Here is an 18,826-nt window from a genome sequence, read left to right as displayed (position 1 = left end):
CAAGGATTTGGCCCAGGTATTTTGGATTGAAGTTATCGGAGAGAACATACTCATTGAGGAAAAATTTTAGTTTCGCATCAATATGCAGGAGTTGGAAGCTACACACTTCGGTTTTCTATAGACTGGATTTTAGCCTCCATCTACGGGAGATTATTGATTGTATTTATTTAATTCTTTATTTTAATTTGTATACATTCCACCATTAATTTTTATCCATTTCTTAATTGCAGGTAATGATTCCTGGCATAAACCCAATCCATGGGAATTTTTGGTCAATAAAAAACATCATATAATATGGTAAGTTAGCCCATCCCTATTAAATATTTTCTAATCTAAAATTTTCGTTTGTGTCTCCCCAGGTGTAACGTTTTCAAAGCTGCCTCCTCCTCATGGATGTATAATTTTAATGTACTGGCCGGATATTCGCCAGAATTTTTGCGCAAAACCAAAGAGATATTTTTGCACTTAGCACGTGAACGTTACCCACGGGTTACTTTAGATGAGGTGAGTTGGGAAATAGATTTTTCAAAAGTTAAAATCGACTTCTTTTTTCCATAAATTAAAAGACACTTTTTTTTTTTTGATTGACAATCCGATAACAAATTGTTTATTTTATCCTTACATTCAATCTCTGCCTGTTCTACATATCCATTTACTATCCGTTGCCCTTTATTTTTGATGCGCCCTTAAATGCCCTTTGACAGTTCATTAATATTGTGAATGTAAAAAGTACTCGAAAGTAAATTATCTCTTAATTACACTTTATTACAATTTCCTTTTTTTATTTTCATCTTTTTCGATTCCTCTTTGTCCTCGCCACGCCAACATACTACAGCTACACGAGGCCCAAAACAATTCAGTGACCTTTTTAATAGCTCGCCATCCTTTTGAGAGGCTATTGAGTGCTTATCGCGATAAATTCGTGTATGCCATACCACATTCACTGCACGATAAGTTCGGTCGTAAAATAGTACGAACATACAGGAAAAAGGTTAGTAGTAAAGCAATTGTGTGCAAAATAAAATCAATAATTATATTGAATTAATTTACTTCTTTCGCTGAATTTCAGAGTCTACAATTAAAGCCACCGAAATATCCAACATTCCAAGAATTCGTACGCTGGCTATTGGATCAAATCAAGCATGACAATTATCTGGACATGCATTTTGTTTCGTATACTCGATTTTGTACACCGTGCCTCATACATTTCGATGTCATATTGAAATTTGAAACCCTGGAAGAGGATCAATTGTATTTGATCGAAAAGACTGGTCTGAAACAAATAATAGCGCCCGAATGGCAAAATCCCGGAAAGGGGAAGAATACATTGGACTTATTGCAACAATTCTATTCGAAATTAACGAGAACAGAGATCGATGGACTGTATGATTATTATAGGTAAGTATTTTATAAATTAAAAACGATTTTTCGATACAATGTATATTAGTGCGGATTCCGAGTTTTCCGTACCAATAAACTTATGACGTTTTAAATCTAAATCGGAAAGATACCGCCATATTTTGATATAGATTTTGCATATGCATTTTTACTACACCTAGGATGTTATTTTGTATGTTCCCGCAAATACCAAGTTTTAGGTAAATATCATATGATGGAACAGCCGGAGTTTCATTATATTGTCCGTGAACCATATAGACACCGCGTAGCTATTTACAGAACGAACAATCAAATTCTAAGACGTCAACGAGGTTTCTTTCTCTGCGTCCCTAGTTTATCTTCGAGCCCATGTGTTAAAAAGGGGGACCATAGGTTTTGTGTCTGATATTTCCGAATGTATCAGTTCAGTTTAGAGAATACGCTGTTCACTCTACTTACACTATTATTCGCTAGAGTTGTCTGGAAGAAAGTATTCTCAATGTCCTCAAACGATAAGGAATGATGGTTCAAAAAAATCAGGGTCTGTTCTATTATTTGAGGATGACATAAGACAGGGTTGGGCAGTGTTGTTGCGATAACTATCCCTAACGCTGGGTAGAAGTAATGCCTCTGAATTCGTTGCTACTGGTGATAATAATGATGTTGCCTGTATGATTCCCCTCCACCCGACTTCATTAGCGAACTAGTTTTGCATATTTCCAGCCTTCGTGATAGATAATCCACAACTCGCTTATCCTACTGTCCCATAAAGATATGGCACGGAACCAGTGCTTTAAATGATACCCCATTTTCGGAGAATAGATTTAATACGATTCGCATTTAATTTTGGATGGATACAGTAATCGGCAGCAAAACCAGAACAAACTGATTGTTCTGGTTTTGCTGCCGATTACTGTATTGCTTACGGAACCTACGATGATGATTTGCTACTGAATAACGAACCCTGATGCTGAGTAAAAATAATGCCTTGAAAGCCTTTGCTACTGGAGGCAAATATGAAATTAGGTCTATTATTCTCCTCTGGTGCCACCTTTACCTTGTCAGGCTTCGAAACCATGTATGTGGTTATCAACAGATTGAATCATTTAGCGATGTACTCGACTCCCGACCAATATATGAAGTTAAGTAATATCGTTCCTCTATATGAAGGTTATACAATAAGGAAATGGTAGATTATTGATAATTCCGGATGTATAAGTTTTTGGGAAATTTTTGGGATTCTGACCCTATTGGATTATTCCATAACACCACTTCCGAATGTCTAAAGCGGTTCGATATTTTTCAATTCAATCCACAAAAGTTCAATCGGTCACGCGAGTCATTCGGTCAATGAAGATCGGTCGGGACGATCTAGATGAGAGATTACATCAAAAGGTACTAGATGAACGAAAGAGCCGGTCCTAACTACCAATCGTTCAGCTTCGGAAAAGTTCCTTTGAATTAGTTTCGGAACTACACAACTAATAAGTTCAATCGGTCACGCGAGTTCATTCGGTCTATGAAGATCGGTCGGGACGATCTAGATGAGAGATTACATCAAAAGGTACTAAATGAACGAAAGAACCGGACCTAATTACCAATCGTTCTGCTTCGGAATAGTTCCTTTGAATTAGTTCGTTCCGGAACTACACAACTAATAACTTTATATTTTGATGTAAACAACGTTCAACCCAACTTCACGTTGGGATTCTTCCGAAATTCGGTCAATGTGTATTTTATTTTGAGGCATCTGAAAAGTATTATCAAACTAAAGATTTCTTATTTCTTTTTTTACCATTACAGATACGATTTTGAACTCTTCAATTATAGTGCGACATCATATTTTAATATAGCCCGCTCGAATGAGGAAGATACTCCGGAACAGTCCGTGTTATTATTGGGAAAACCTTCTGCGCCTTGAAAAATATAAAGAGACGTTGCATTAGCTATTTCCTCGCATCACAAATTACAAAAAAAAAACAAAAGACTACAACACACTTCTCTGGAAGAGAGTGAATATCACACGCTTCTCTCAATTGATTAAAGAGAGGAATTATTAAAGGATTTGCAAAGAAAAATAAAAATATCCAGGAAACAAACAAATAGGTTTGCTAACACATCTATCTCTCTCGCGCTCTCTAATCAGATGACACTTTAAAAGGGTTGTTCACATTATATGATTTTCATGAGAAACATGACACATGCGTCGATAACAACGATATCATGTGGTATCGTAACAATGTTTTTGGCGCCCAACCTATTCAATATTGGATATGGATTCGTTTAGCATTTAAAGCATATAATCCGAATAAACCCGATCAAAAAGTACTGCTATCGTCCATTAAAACAACGCTAGTTTTATATGCATTTCTCTCTATCGATATATATACACACATATACTGTAGTTAAATTATTTATATATTATTTAACAAATTTAGTGCGTTAATCGAAAATAAAAGCTTTCGAATCTCAAATGCTAGCTATTTTCGAACTATTGCAATACAAACAAAAAAATACTAAAACCAAATATCGAAAATTGAAAATAAATTGTAGACAATGAAAATGTGACAAATAGAAGGCCGAAACCCAGAAAAAAACATGCAGAAGACATAATACAACAAATGGTTACAATAATATTTATTAAGCGTCAATAAATAATGAAATAAACAATTGTAGAAATTAATATTTTAAGAAGAAGAAGATAATAAAGTAAAACAATTAATTTACGAAATATCACGCATAGCGCTTTTTACTTACCTTGAAATTGAATTGAAAATGTACTAGAAAATCCCAGTTATTTATATGTATTTATATATGACTATTGTTATTTTTTAATTAATTTATTTATTAAATTGGTAATGTAAAAGAATGAAACACGAATGTAGATGAATAAAAAAAGAAATTATGAAAACTAAAATAAATTACGTTTTTTTTACTTTATTTCTAAAATATACAGCTCAATCATGACCAAATCCGTTAGGAAGATTTCTCTTTTCATTTTCCTTCCATCATGAATAATAAACTGCGCAAGTAGAATCAATCCTCATAGAGAGAAGTAGGTATCATGAACGCTCTTAAACTTGGGTTTTCCTTTAGAAAAAAAACTCACAAAACTAATTAGAGTTGGCAAAATACTTATAAAATCAACACTTTAATTGATTGTGTAGCAAAAAACACAATTAGAAATCAATGAATATGCTTAAAAATAATTTTTGGTTGCAAATCAGGGTCATGGCATAATTATACAAGGTGGTCTCATGCAGTCATATGTTTCCAAAATTTTCATAAATTTACCTTTGACAGTATTCAGCTTTCAAAATTTAAATGAAAATATCTTCCTTCGAAATGTGCGCATGTCATGTGTTCAGTGGCAAAAATTATTAAATAATTTTTATATTTCTAAATATATTGAAGTTCCCTGTGACGGAACAGATTAGTGCAATAAATTTAGAATTTATGTATGTAATTTATATTACAAATAGTACGTGTTTTATTTAGAAAATTTATTATTTATTATTGGTAGATTGTTATTAGTAATTTGTGTGTTAGTAAGAGTTGCATTTTTAACGCTTTTAGAACGAAAAGTATTAGGATATATCCAAATTCGTAAGGGTCCTTCGAAATGTGCGCATGTCATGTGTTCAGTGGCAAAAATTATTAAATAATTTTTATATTTCTAAATATATTGAAGTATATTGTGACGGAACAAAAAAAATAATTTACGACTTAAAATTCATTTTTTGGGACAAAAATCGATTTTTTGGAATAGTGATTGAAGAGTTTGTCATACACTAGTCAATCTCACATATACAAAAAGGGGTTCATCGGCATGATGTATAGTGTATGGGGCCCTTTAAACATTTTTCGACCATGATACAATAGACCAGTTGACTATTCGGTTAACTGTCAAATGGGTAGTTTCTTCTGGAATTCGACGTGCAATGTTGCCAACCATGAAAACTTTTACTAGATAAAATTTGACAGATGGTCGAATAAAAAACAAACCGTTCTTTTGTTTTGTAAAAATAGTTAGAAAATCATTTATAAATAAGAATATATTTATTTATTCACTTGTATGTATTATTCCATTGTTTGAAGAAAAACAGAATAACACAAGGTGCTAAAAAGGCTCATTAGTGTTGCCATATTTACAAATATTTTTTCTCACGTTATTAATGATCGGAGAATTTGAATTCCTTGTGTATATTCATCTTCAGGCCGATAAGCGTGCTAGAATTTTCAGGCGAAAAATTTTCCCTTTCACTAACTCGATATCTGATATTAGAGTTATGTCGTTCCTTAACGAAGGTTCGGCTTTTTCGTGCATCTAGTACTTCTTACTCCATATTGAACACATTTTTCCTCTTGCTCACCTAGTCCATTTTGATTCAATAGTTCATATTTATCTTTCCGTTCATACACTGACGTGTATCAATGAACAACTGAACAATGTTATGAAATGGTCATTAACTTAATCATGATTCATGAAGAACCAAAGCAAAATGAGCCGGGCCCTTTGTATGAAAATCATGACAAAACAACCTTCAAGAACCAGATGGTATAAAAAATTACAGAACTATAGGTTGGAGAACATTTAATTAGATCGCAGTTTCTGTACGGTAAGATGGATGCAATATGTTGTTGGGAAATAATCCAAATACACCCTACAGGAATCCAACATCCATTTTTATTGGACCTTAACATAAATCCGAAAATGATGAGAATACGCTTTGCAGATATTTTCCAATGCATTGACTCCAGATGGAAATTCCATGGTTATGCTTAGGCTTAACCAGTAGTGGAGTGCTCGTCATAAGCTCCCAATTTGTGGTAAGTTGCCAACATAATTTTTGAACCGCGAAATCGAATAGTTATGGTGGCTCTTGACGTACTGAAGGCCTTCGATCTTTCTAAACATTTTGATGACATAGATAACTTCCGTCCATTGGAAGAGTTGAATAATCAATGCAATTCAGAAACAGGAATTCGAAAATATGTTGTGTGAAACTCTCCAAGGTGTGGTGATTTCTTCGGAACTGTTGAACATCTACTTTTCTACATTCTGCAATAGTACCGCAATAAATATAGATCATAATGTATGCGGATGAGTATACGATCATGGTGTCTACGATACATTACATACGTTGCTGATCCTGTGAGTTTTTGGAGAATATAAAAAAAATATCCGCACACCGTTCACCACATGGGTGGCTAAAATTAAGTTCCCGCTGAACTGAATGGAAAGAGATTTCTACCATCAGTTACCCCACGATATGGGATGTAAAGTTCAACAGTAGTCAGGAAACGAGATAGACACATGGTTCCTTTTGATAATATGCATACCATCACTTTCTGAGTCGATTTATGCATGTCCGTCTGTCCGTCGTCTGTCTGTAGATTTTAATTGTAAACAAAATACAGGTCGCATTTACGATCCGATTTGGATGAAATTTGGCACAAGTCACTTATTTGGCCCAAGAACAAACCTTATTGATATTGGGAAAAATCGGTTCAGATTTATATATAGCTCCCATATATATTTTCGTCCGATTTAAGGTAAATGGGGCACCAAAGTCCCTCTATATCTTAAATTAGGTCCAGAATTGTGTGTGCCATGTTTCGAGAAAATCGGTTCAGATTTAGATATAGCTCTTATATATATTGCTTCTTCCGATTTAAGGTAAATGGTGTACCAAAGTCCCTTAATATCATTTGATTTGCACGAAATTTGGCACAGCATAATGAATTAGGTATAGAATGATGTGCGCAAAGTTTCGTGGAAATCGGTTCAGATTTAAATATAGCTCCCATATATATTTTCGTCCGATTTAAGGTAAATGGTGTAACAAAGTCCCTTAATATCATTCGATTTGCACGACATTTGGAGCAGCGTAATGAATTAGGCCTAGAATAATGAGTGCTAAGTTTCGTGAAAGTCGGTTCAGATTTAGATATAGCTCCCATATATATTTTCGTCCGATTTAACGTAGATGGTGTACCAAAGACCCTTAATATCTTTCGATTTGCACAAAATTTGGTACAGCATAATGAATTAGGTCTAGAATGATGTGTGCTAAGTTTAGTGAAAATCGGTTCAGATTTAGATACAGCTTACGTATATAGTTTCGTCCGATTTAATGTAAATGGTGCACCAAAATCCCTATACATCTTTCGATTTGCATGAAATTTTACAGAGTCTACTGAATTAAGCCCAGAATTACGTGTGCCAAGTTTCGTGAAAATCGGTTCAGATTTAGATATAGCTCCCACATATAGATTATATTTTTATCAACGCGGCGTACCGAATAGCGTGTATCAATTTTGCTATAAATCGTTTTTCATAAATTTTCCCCATGTTACGCAGACGGCTCTAAATCTGCTCGAATGAAATTAAAGTTAGGATAGGTTGGAGAAAGAGGGATCATAGACATGCAATTGTTAGGACATATATGCACAATATACCCAAAGTGGTGAAGGGTATCACATAGTCGGCCCAGTCCGACTTTACTACTTTCCTTACTGGTTTTCTATTATTTGCGGCGTAGACAAGGAGACCACGTTGACCTGTTCAAAAGGAATAGATCGGTCATTGGTAAACAATCCCGCTATATAGTTTCTTAGGTAGTTTTAAAGGCCGCTATATAGTATTAAAGACTTGGAAACCATTATGTCGGTGTTGATATTAGTATTCCTGTTGTCAACTGGGCGCCATTTCGATTCTCCGTTATCGGTTGTTGACCGTTGCCAAACAATTCCTCCCAGTGATTTTCTAGATTATGTTGATTTAATTAGATTTGTTGGGCTGTTATATGTAGGCGTGTCTTAAACAAAACGGTTCTGTCAAGGATTTGGCCCAGGTATTTTGGATTGAAGTTATCGGAGAGAACATACTCATTGAGGAAAAATTTTAGTTTCGCATCAATATGCAGGAGTTGGAAGCTACACACTTCGGTTTTCTATAGACTGGATTTTAGCCTCCATCTACGGGAGATTATTGATTGTATTTATTTAATTCTTTATTTTAATTTGTATACATTCCACCATTAATTTTTATCCATTTCTTAATTGCAGGTAATGATTCCTGGCATAAACCCAATCCATGGGAATTTTTGGTCAATAAAAAACATCATATAATATGGTAAGTTAGCCCATCCCTATTAAATATTTTCTAATCTAAAATTTTCGTTTGTGTCTCCCCAGGTGTAACGTTTTCAAAGCTGCCTCCTCCTCATGGATGTATAATTTTAATGTACTGGCCGGATATTCGCCAGAATTTTTGCGCAAAACCAAAGAGATATTTTTGCACTTAGCACGTGAACGTTACCCACGGGTTACTTTAGATGAGGTGAGTTGGGAAATAGATTTTTCAAAAGTTAAAATCGACTTCTTTTTTCCATAAATTAAAAGACACAAAGGTTCACTTATTTCCATATCACATTTTATTTAAATATTCTCTTTATCGTTTTTTTTTTTTTTTTTTTTGATTGACAATCCGATAACAAATTGTTTATTTTATCCTTACATTCAATCTCTGCCTGTTCTACATATCCATTTACTATCCGTTGCCCTTTATTTTTGATGCGCCCTTAAATGCCCTTTGACAGTTCATTAATATTGTGAATGTAAAAAGTACTCGAAAGTAAATTATCTCTTAATTACACTTTATTACAATTTCCTTTTTTTATTTTCATCTTTTTCGATTCCTCTTTGTCCTCGCCACGCCAACATACTACAGCTACACGAGGCCCAAAACAATTCAGTGACCTTTTTAATAGCTCGCCATCCTTTTGAGAGGCTATTGAGTGCTTATCGCGATAAATTCGTGTATGCCATACCACATTCACTGCACGATAAGTTCGGTCGTAAAATAGTACGAACATACAGGAAAAAGGTTAGTAGTAAAGCAATTGTGTGCAAAATAAAATCAATAATTATATTGAATTAATTTACTTCTTTCGCTGAATTTCAGAGTCTACAATTAAAGCCACCGAAATATCCAACATTCCAAGAATTCGTACGCTGGCTATTGGATCAAATCAAGCATGACAATTATCTGGACATGCATTTTGTTTCGTATACTCGATTTTGTACACCGTGCCTCATACATTTCGATGTCATATTGAAATTTGAAACCCTGGAAGAGGATCAATTATATTTGATCGAAAAGACTGGTCTGAAACAAATAATAGCGCCCGAATGGCAAAATCCCGGAAAGGGGAAGAATACATTGGACTTATTGCAACAATTCTATTCGAAATTAACGAGAACAGAGATCGATGGACTGTATGATTATTATAGGTAAGTATTTTATAAATTAAAAACGATTTTTCGATACAATGTATATTAGTGCGGATTCCGATTTTTCCGTACCAATAAACTTATGACGTTTTAAATCTAAATCGGAAAGATACCGCCATATTTTGATATAGATTTTGCATATGCATTTTTACTACACCTAGGATGTTATTTTGTATGTTCCCGCAAATACCAAGTTTTAGGTAAATATCATATGATGGAACAGCCGGAGTTTCATTATATTGTCCGTGAACCATATAGACACCGCGTAGCTATTTACAGAACGAACAATCAAATTCTAAGACGTCAACGAGGTTTCTTTCTCTGCGTCCCTAGTTTATCTTCGAGCCCATGTGTTAAAAAGGGGGACCATAGGTTTTGTGTCTGATATTTCCGAATGTATCAGTTCAGTTTAGAGAATACGCTGTTCACTCTACTTACACTATTATTCGCTAGAGTTGTCTGGAAGAAAGTATTCTCAATGTCCTCAAACGATAAGGAATGATGGTTCAAAAAAATCAGGGTCTGTTCTATTATTTGAGGATGACATAAGACAGGGTTGGGCAGTGTTGTTGCGATAACTATCCCTAACGCTGGGTAGAAGTAATGCCTCTGAATTCGTTGCTACTGGTGATAATAATGATGTTGCCTGTATGATTCCCCTCCACCCGACTTCATTAGCGAACTAGTTTTGCATATTTCCAGCCTTCGTGATAGATAATCCACAACTCGCTTATCCTACTGTCCCATAAAGATATGGCACGGAACCAGTGCTTTAAATGATACCCCATTTTCGGAGAATAGATTTAATACGATTCGCATTTAATTTTGGATGGATACAGTAATCGGCAGCAAAACCAGAACAAACTGATTGTTCTGGTTTTGCTGCCGATTACTGTATTGCTTACGGAACCTACGATGATGATTTGCTACTGAATAACGAACCCTGATGCTGAGTAAAAATAATGCCTTGAAAGCCTTTGCTACTGGAGGCAAATATGAAATTAGGTCTATTATTCTCCTCTGGTGCCACCTTTACCTTGTCAGGCTTCGAAACCATGTATGTGGTTATCAACAGATTGAATCATTTAGCGATGTACTCGACTCCCGACCAATATATGAAGTTAAGTAATATCGTTCCTCTATATGAAGGTTATACAATAAGGAAATGGTAGATTATTGATAATTCCGGATGTATAAGTTTTTGGGAAATTTTTGGGATTCTGACCCTATTGGATTATTCCATAACACCACTTCCGAATGTCTAAAGCGGTTCGATATTTTTCAATTCAATCCACAAAAGTTCAATCGGTCACGCGAGTCATTCGGTCAATGAAGATCGGTCGGGACGATCTAGATGAGAGATTACATCAAAAGGTACTAGATGAACGAAAGAGCCGGTCCTAACTACCAATCGTTCAGCTTCGGAAAAGTTCCTTTGAATTAGTTTCGGAACTACACAACTAATAAGTTCAATCGGTCACGCGAGTTCATTCGGTCTATGAAGATCGGTCGGGACGATCTAGATGAGAGATTACATCAAAAGGTACTAAATGAACGAAAGAACCGGACCTAATTACCAATCGTTCTGCTTCGGAATAGTTCCTTTGAATTAGTTCGTTCCGGAACTACACAACTAATAACTTTATATTTTGATGTAAACAACGTTCAACCCAACTTCACGTTTGGATTCTTCCGAAATTCGGTCAATGTGTATTTTATTTTGAGGCATCTGAAAAGTATTATCAAACTAAAGATTTCTTATTTCTTTTTTTACCATTACAGATACGATTTTGAACTCTTCAATTATAGTGCGACATCATATTTTAATATAGCCCGCTCGAATGAGGAAGATACTCCGGAACAGTCCGTGTTATTATTGGGAAAACCTTCTGCGCCTTGAAAAATATAAAGAGACGTTGCATTAGCTATTTCCTCGCATCACAAATTACAAAAAAAAAACAAAAGACTACAACACACTTCTCTGGAAGAGAGTGAATATCACACGCTTCTCTCAATTGATTAAAGAGAGGAATTATTAAAGGATTTGCAAAGAAAAATAAAAATATCCAGGAAACAAACAAATAGGTTTGCTAACACATCTATCTCTCTCGCGCTCTCTAATCAGATGACACTTTAAAAGGGTTGTTCACATTATATGATTTTCATGAGAAACATGACACATGCGTCGATAACAACGATATCATGTGGTATCGTAACAATGTTTTTGGCGCCCAACCTATTCAATATTGGATATGGATTCGTTTAGCATTTAAAGCATATAATCCGAATAAACCCGATCAAAAAGTACTGCTATCGTCCATTAAAACAACGCTAGTTTTATATGCATTTCTCTCTATCGATATATATACACACATATACTGTAGTTAAATTATTTATATATTATTTAACAAATTTAGTGCGTTAATCGAAAATAAAAGCTTTCGAATCTCAAATGCTAGCTATTTTCGAACTATTGCAATACAAACAAAAAAATACTAAAACCAAATATCGAAAATTGAAAATAAATTGTAGACAATGAAAATGTGACAAATAGAAGGCCGAAACCCAGAAAAAAACATGCAGAAGACATAATACAACAAATGGTTACAATAATATTTATTAAGCGTCAATAAATAATGAAATAAACAATTGTAGAAATTAATATTTTAAGAAGAAGAAGATAATAAAGTAAAACAATTAATTTACGAAATATCACGCATAGCGCTTTTTACTTACCTTGAAATTGAATTGAAAATGTACTAGAAAATCCCAGTTATTTATATGTATTTATATATGACTATTGTTATTTTTTAATTAATTTATTTATTAAATTGGTAATGTAAAAGAATGAAACACGAATGTAGATGAATAAAAAAAGAAATTATGAAAACTAAAATAAATTACGTTTTTTTTACTTTATTTCTAAAATATACAGCTCAATCATGACCAAATCCGTTAGGAAGATTTCTCTTTTCATTTTCCTTCCATCATGAATAATAAACTGCGCAAGTAGAATCAATCCTCATAGAGAGAAGTAGGTATCATGAACGCTCTTAAACTTGGGTTTTCCTTTAGAAAAAAAACTCACAAAACTAATTAGAGTTGGCTAGCAGTGAAACCCCAAAAATAAAGAAAAGAAAAACGAAATAATGTTTAGTAAATATTTTCAATCGTTATTGTAAAGTAGGTGGGTTTCGTGAGAAACAAGACTTTACCTTAGCGTGCGTTAACGACGATAGCGAGAGATGTTTATTCTACGAGAACGATAATGCAAGAGTTTACTCTACGAGAGTTCGAAAGCAAGTTTAATCAACGAGAGTTAAAAAGCAAGTGAAGTTGCGATGGGCATGAAAGCAACAGCAAGGCCGTGATCAACAACTACGACCACAGCATTGGAAAGCGCCTCTCTGCATCCGAACTAAGCGAATGTGGCTTCCAGGAGATATAGTAGAAGAGAGCGAAACTCTCCCCTACAATCCGAACTAGGCGAATGAGGCTCCTGGAAGATATGCAGAGAAGATTTCCCCATTGGGCTCCGAAGAGCGGCCAATTAAAGTGGTTAATTGTAATGCTGTAGAAGGGGAAACAATGTATCGAACATATACATTGCCGTAAGCAATGTATCGAACTTAAACATTGCCGCCCACCTTGCCGCGCTAGCTGCGTGGCAACCGATATTAAATTAGTACGCGACTTAAACTATGGTTAGTAATTGCATTGTGAATTAAATGCATCGATAGGTATAGTAGTTCAGTTTTATTGAGCAGGAGCGGATATAATTCAATTTGAGATTATTTATTTTTCGACTATTTTGACAAAAAGAATACACGATGAAGTTATTCTTTACTATTTACAACTAATTTAGTCTCTGGTCGACGAACAATTTCTTGTTGGACCTAAGTGATTGCTCACGACAGAGCACAACGAGTTATTGAAATTGCATATTGAAATTGCAGTAAATACTACAAATTTTAACTAGAGAAGTCTATTGATAAGACTTAGAGGGAAATCGACTATTATTGGTTACTGTGGCGAACGAGGAAGAGCGACTAGATAGATGGCCCGATGTAAGTTGAACATTATCGAAAGGGATCTAGAAGTTAAGCAGGCCTCAGTACGAATTAAACAAATTCTGTCCTATGGCAAATACGACAATCAAAAACGATAAAGAGCAGCCAAAATGAAGCAGAGCACAAGGGAGAAATGACTTCTAAGAAACTGCTTTGACTGAAAAGCAGACGAAGACATACACAAACCTTTGACGATACGACACGCTAAATTCGTATACAACTTCATATCGAAGGATTCGAGTAAATATTTTTTTTTTCGAAAAAGAGCAACCAAGAAATCTCAAGAAGATTAAACGATTGATAACAAAACCCATAATTTTAGAGAACCAAATATCGATAAGAAGGCTACGAGGCTGATTTCCACCATGAATGGAAATCGCGTGAACGAATTCTGCAAGAATACAAACAAGTTGGCATGAAAACGGCAAGATAGTTGATTGACGTACAATGTATGACAGCGTTAGATACTGAAAGCTTTGGGGAGGAGTGCACTGTTTGAAAGCAAAGAAAGGCTGATCTAGCAACGAAAGTATAGGTAAGCGAGAATTACGAAAATTAGATGAATTTTGATCGGACGCAACGACGATAATTCCTCTCACAGAACATGTCCGACGGCGAAGGATGCTTCAATTTGGGAACATATGGAAGTCCCCAAAGTCGGAGTAGTGTTCTGTGGCGAGATTCATCCTCAGCAAAATCCAACGCAGTCCTAAAGACCTGGACTGAGGACGAAGGCATAGGACCAGTCAGAATCCAGCCGAATATCGTGTTTTGGGCTAAAAGGGAACCCAAAACATTTCGTTGCGTCCCTTCCTTCAAGATCTGTGGATACAAATCTGCCCCTAACAACAAATCTACAGGTCTACAATTGAAGAGATGAGCATCGGCTAAAGGAAGATTGGGCAAGCAAGAAGTGAGATTAGAACTAAGGGGCACTGAAGGAAGATTTCCAGATATTTTTGGAAGAACGAAAGCATTTGCATCAACAAATAAAGAAGTATCTAAGCGTGAACCGATGCGAATTGAACAATTTTTCTTGGAAGTGGCATAAGTTGAACTATTTACCCCAGAAACGATGGCAGAGATTGACTGAGTGGGCAATTTGAGTCGTTTTTGCAAATGTTCAGATATGAACGAAGCCTCTGAACCAGGGTCGATAAGCGCACGAACTGGATATGAAACTCCGGAATGAACGATGTTGACCATAGCAGTACCCAACATAACATTTCGATTTTGGGAGGTATGGAACACCTGACTATTTACTACTCGAGGAGTGTTGCCAGTAGAAGTTGATGCCACATTGCCATCTACTTGTGGAGGATTGACAACATTTGTCGCGATAGGATACGAAGGCCTAGACGATAGAGGAGAACCATTACTAGAGGTGTGAGGAGAACCAATCCTAGATGATTGAGGAGAAGCAGTAGGCCTGTGCAACAAAGTATGATGGCGAATTTTACAAATATTACAGTTATTACTACTGGCACAATTCTTGACGGAATGTCCTACAGACAGGCAATTTAAACAACAACCTTGTTTTTTAGCCACTTCAAATCTTTTTTCAAACGAAAGAGTTCTAAATTTTGGACATGAGCGTAATGAATGAAATTCATTTCTACAAAGAATGCATGATTTCGACTTATTTTTAACCACTGAAGTAACCATATGGGTTTTGACTTTATTTTTCGAAATCGGACTAGAAGGAGAACATCTCATGTCTCGTAAACAAGCTAAAGTTTGAATCCTTTCAGTAAGGAATTTGTTTAAGTCTTCCCACGACGATAGCGAAGATTTATCTTTAATACTCTGTTCCCACAAAGCTACAGTTAGTTTAGGTAAACGCTGTTGACAAATATATACTAAAATAGGATCCCAGTGATCCGTAGCTACATCATACACTGACATAGCAGAAATGCAGCCGTTGATACCACGCTGTAGAATTTTTAAATTAGAACTAGATTCAGAATCTAACACTGGAAGGTCAAAAAGGAGCTTGAGATGGTTATGCACTAGAATACGTTTATTGTCGTACGTATCCTTCAACGACTGCCAAGCCATAGCGAAACTTTTATGGGTGAGTGGAAACTTAGACACAATTTCCCTAGCTTCACCTTTTGTTTTTTGAACTAAGTGACAAAGCCTTTCGATGTCACTTAATCGAGAGTTGTTAATAAATATAGCAGAGAAAAGATCCCGGAATGTGGGCCACGATAAGAAGTCTCCATGAAATTCCTCAATCTCACACGGTGGTAAGTTGAGGTAATGCATGGTATTTGAAACTATTGGAGGCAAACTCCAATTAGAAATGGAAACTTCTGCAGGATTTGGAAATTCTGTTTGAACAATATTTGATGAATTTTGGATATTCATATTCAAACTATTACTAGAACTATTAATTTGAGCAGGAGGTTGATTAGATTCAATACCGATTTGTGGAAGATTCGGAGCTAAAGTAGTTTGCGGTGTGCTAGCATTAACGACGACAGGAGTTGCAGTAGGAGATTTCACCGACTTAAAATTATGTATCTTTTCATTGATCTCCGACAAACAATCAGTGAAACTTTTATTAGATGATTGATATTTTGAATCGACAGAAGAGATCTGCTCTGAAGTCGTACCCTCTATTGTCAACAAATAGTCAATACACTTGTCGTAAGTGTCCTTGACTTTAGACCATAACTCTTGAAGTTCCGAACTTTGAATTTCAAGGCTGAAAATTGTATGAGTCTCTGGCTTAAGTATATGGTATGAGGCAATAAATTTGACCACATTATCTGAAGCGCGAATAAATTGTGTCAATGGAGTGACCGACATGATTCTATAGAAAAACAAACGATAGCGAAGCAAAAAAGTCCAAAAAATCTATATTTTTACTGTTTGAGGTCGACTAGAACCGAATGTAGGGTACACACAGTCGAATTTGCAATAGTATCGGTGAAAAAAGAGGAAATATAGTCGATAGGAACAACTAAAAACAACAAATTTTGTGAAATTTCCAAAAAAAGGAACAAAAATTAGGAAAATAATTTGAAAATCGCAATTACCGACAGTAGGGTACACGAAATTTCAAATTATGCTATAATTTTACAGACAAATAATTTTTGTTGTAAAAGTAAATATCTATTTTTTCGCAAAAAATTTCAATAAAAATTGCCCAAAAAGAGTTTTTAATTAACAACAAATTAATGCTTTGAATGCGCTTGTGAAATGCCGAAAGTAGGGTATTTTTTGGTAAAAGTCCAAAAATCTACAATAGACCAACAAATATAACAACAATTTTTTATTAACTGTTTTTTAAAAAATTATTTATAAAAATCCACTATTTTTCATACGGACCCACTGTGCAGTGGTGAACAACGAATACCGCACAAAAGGGAATAAAACACAAGCAGTGTTGAGTGAGCGGCTAACGCACTACAAACAGACCAACGACAACGAACCAACAGAGATGTGTGGGGAGAGTAAGAACTTGTTGGTACGTTTGTTTGTTAGTCGGCTCACACTAAACAAGGCGGCTGGAATGCGAGAGTGATATTTGTTGTTGATATCACCCGATCAACAACACAACGAGAATGAACCAACAGTGAGTGTTGGGAATCGAAAGATTGAAACAGTAATAGTGGAGAAGAGAATTTATTTGTTGGTAGATCGAATGTTAATAAACAGACGCTAGAAAAAGGCGCGTGGAATATTCGATTATTGTTGTTGTGTTTACTCGACCAAACAACGAGAGATGATTCGATATAGAAATGGTTGGTAGGTTTAAGAATAACAAAGAAATTAGAAAAAGGGCACGATGAGTATTCGTATTGTTGTTAGTGCTTTTTCTCACTAGTGGCTAGCGGAGTTAACGAGAATGCGGGGGTTTATATGTAGCCTTTAGTGAGAAATAACAAATAAGCACTACACAATAGATCACTGGCTAACAAATTAAAGCAGTGATATGCGACAATGAGTGGACTGTATTAGATTTATATTAGAAACACACACGGTAAAGCAACTGTAGGGCGACCAGTACGCGGTGTAGCGAACAATTTAGAAAAATAAAAATGTATATTTTGTTTTTGGAAAACGAAATAAAAAACGACAACACTCGCGGTATGCTCAATAATAGGACACTGAACTACGTACCTTTTAGTTTGTTTGGATGATGATGATGCAAATTTTGGCGTTGTTGATGTTGATGATGATGCCGTTTTTTGTGAGGGATGTTGTTTTTCTCCTTTAAAAAAATAGGGAAGAGCTCAAATTAGCAACAACTTCGTAATTTGTTGGTGGTTGATCCGGCTCGAATGGATCAAAATGTTGGCGTGATACCGGTTAAGGGGAGAAAAAACCCAAAAAGAGAAAAAAAAAAACAAAATAAAACAATTTGATATTAGAATATATTTTCAACTTTATTTGGCAAGTGGTTTTGTTTCGAAAAGCAACAAACTTTACCTTTAGGTGTGCGTGCGAGAAAGCAAGTTTAATCAACGAGAGCGAGTTTGCAAGTGATGTTGCGATGGGCATGAAAGCAACAGCAAGGCCGTGATCAACAACTACGACCACAGCATTGGAAAGCGCCTCTCTGCATCCGAACTAAGCGAATGTGGCTTCCAGGAGATATAGTAGAAGAGAGCGAAACTCTCCCCTACAATCCGAACTAGGCGAATGAGGCTCCTGGAAGATATGCAGAGAAGATTTCCCCATTGGGCTCCGAAGAGCGGCCAATTAAAGTGGTTAATTGTAATGCTGTAGAAGGGGAAACAATGTATCGAACATATACATTGCCGTAAGCAAGGTGAGATGTGATACCCTATGAGAATACAAATATACATACAGTACAGTCAATTCAGTTGAAAAACGTGTCCAAAATCCCCAAAATACCGAATTCTGACCCCCCAAGAATAATAATTTGTAGTGCGTTTTCAAAATTCCCAAAATACCGAAAATGGGGGTTACCGTTATATGGGGGCTACACCGAAACGTGGATCGATATATCCCATTCGCAATACCAAACATTCTAGAAGTACTATTAATGTCTGTGCAAAATTTCACAACTATATCTTAAATATTGCGAGCTCTATCGTGATTTCAAC

The 18,826-nt window shown here is 35.5% G+C and overlaps 2 protein-coding genes across 2 annotated transcripts; both read left to right on the top strand.

Annotated features, from left to right (window-relative positions):
* Window positions 1–230: 230 nt before the first annotated feature.
* Window positions 231–3,344, top strand: LOC133324366 (carbohydrate sulfotransferase 11-like; the record flags this gene model as incomplete). The annotated part of the gene is made up of 5 exons (XM_061533210.1): window positions 231–297; window positions 360–504; window positions 836–991; window positions 1,070–1,398; window positions 3,181–3,344. Coding segments are annotated over 5 exons (815 nt in total), but the record flags the coding sequence as incomplete, so codon positions are not given.
* A 4,956-nt stretch (window positions 3,345–8,300) lies between these two features.
* LOC133324367 (carbohydrate sulfotransferase 11-like) lies at window positions 8,301–11,621 on the top strand. Its single transcript, XM_061533211.1, has 6 exons — window positions 8,301–8,328; window positions 8,449–8,515; window positions 8,578–8,722; window positions 9,113–9,268; window positions 9,347–9,675; window positions 11,458–11,621. Exons 1-6 carry the CDS (start codon window positions 8,301–8,303, stop codon window positions 11,573–11,575), a joined length of 843 nt encoding a protein of 280 aa, XP_061389195.1. The 3' UTR covers window positions 11,576–11,621.
* Window positions 11,622–18,826: the final 7,205 nt, after the last annotated feature.

This window comes from Musca vetustissima, unplaced genomic scaffold (assembly GCF_032173495.1).
Source record: "Musca vetustissima isolate MV318-11 ecotype Yass unplaced genomic scaffold, APGP_CSIRO_Mvet_v1 utg433043, whole genome shotgun sequence".
In the NCBI taxonomy this organism is placed as follows: domain Eukaryota; kingdom Metazoa; phylum Arthropoda; class Insecta; order Diptera; family Muscidae; genus Musca; species Musca vetustissima.
The sequence above is the reverse complement of the archived record's forward strand: the minus strand, read 5'-3'. Positions and strand labels throughout refer to the sequence as shown.

What these genes read in the sequence shown, in the direction of transcription:
- LOC133324367 (XM_061533211.1), top strand. Translation starts at nt 8,301, where the DNA reads ATGCAGGAGTTGGAAGCTACACACTTCG. An exon ending in TACGAACATACAGGAAAAAG is followed by an intron (nt 9,269 to 9,346) that starts GTTAGTAGTAAA and finishes GCTGAATTTCAG; the next exon opens with AGTCTACAATTAAAGCCACC. An exon ending in GGACTGTATGATTATTATAG is followed by an intron (nt 9,676 to 11,457) that starts GTAAGTATTTTA and finishes TTACCATTACAG; the next exon opens with ATACGATTTTGAACTCTTCA.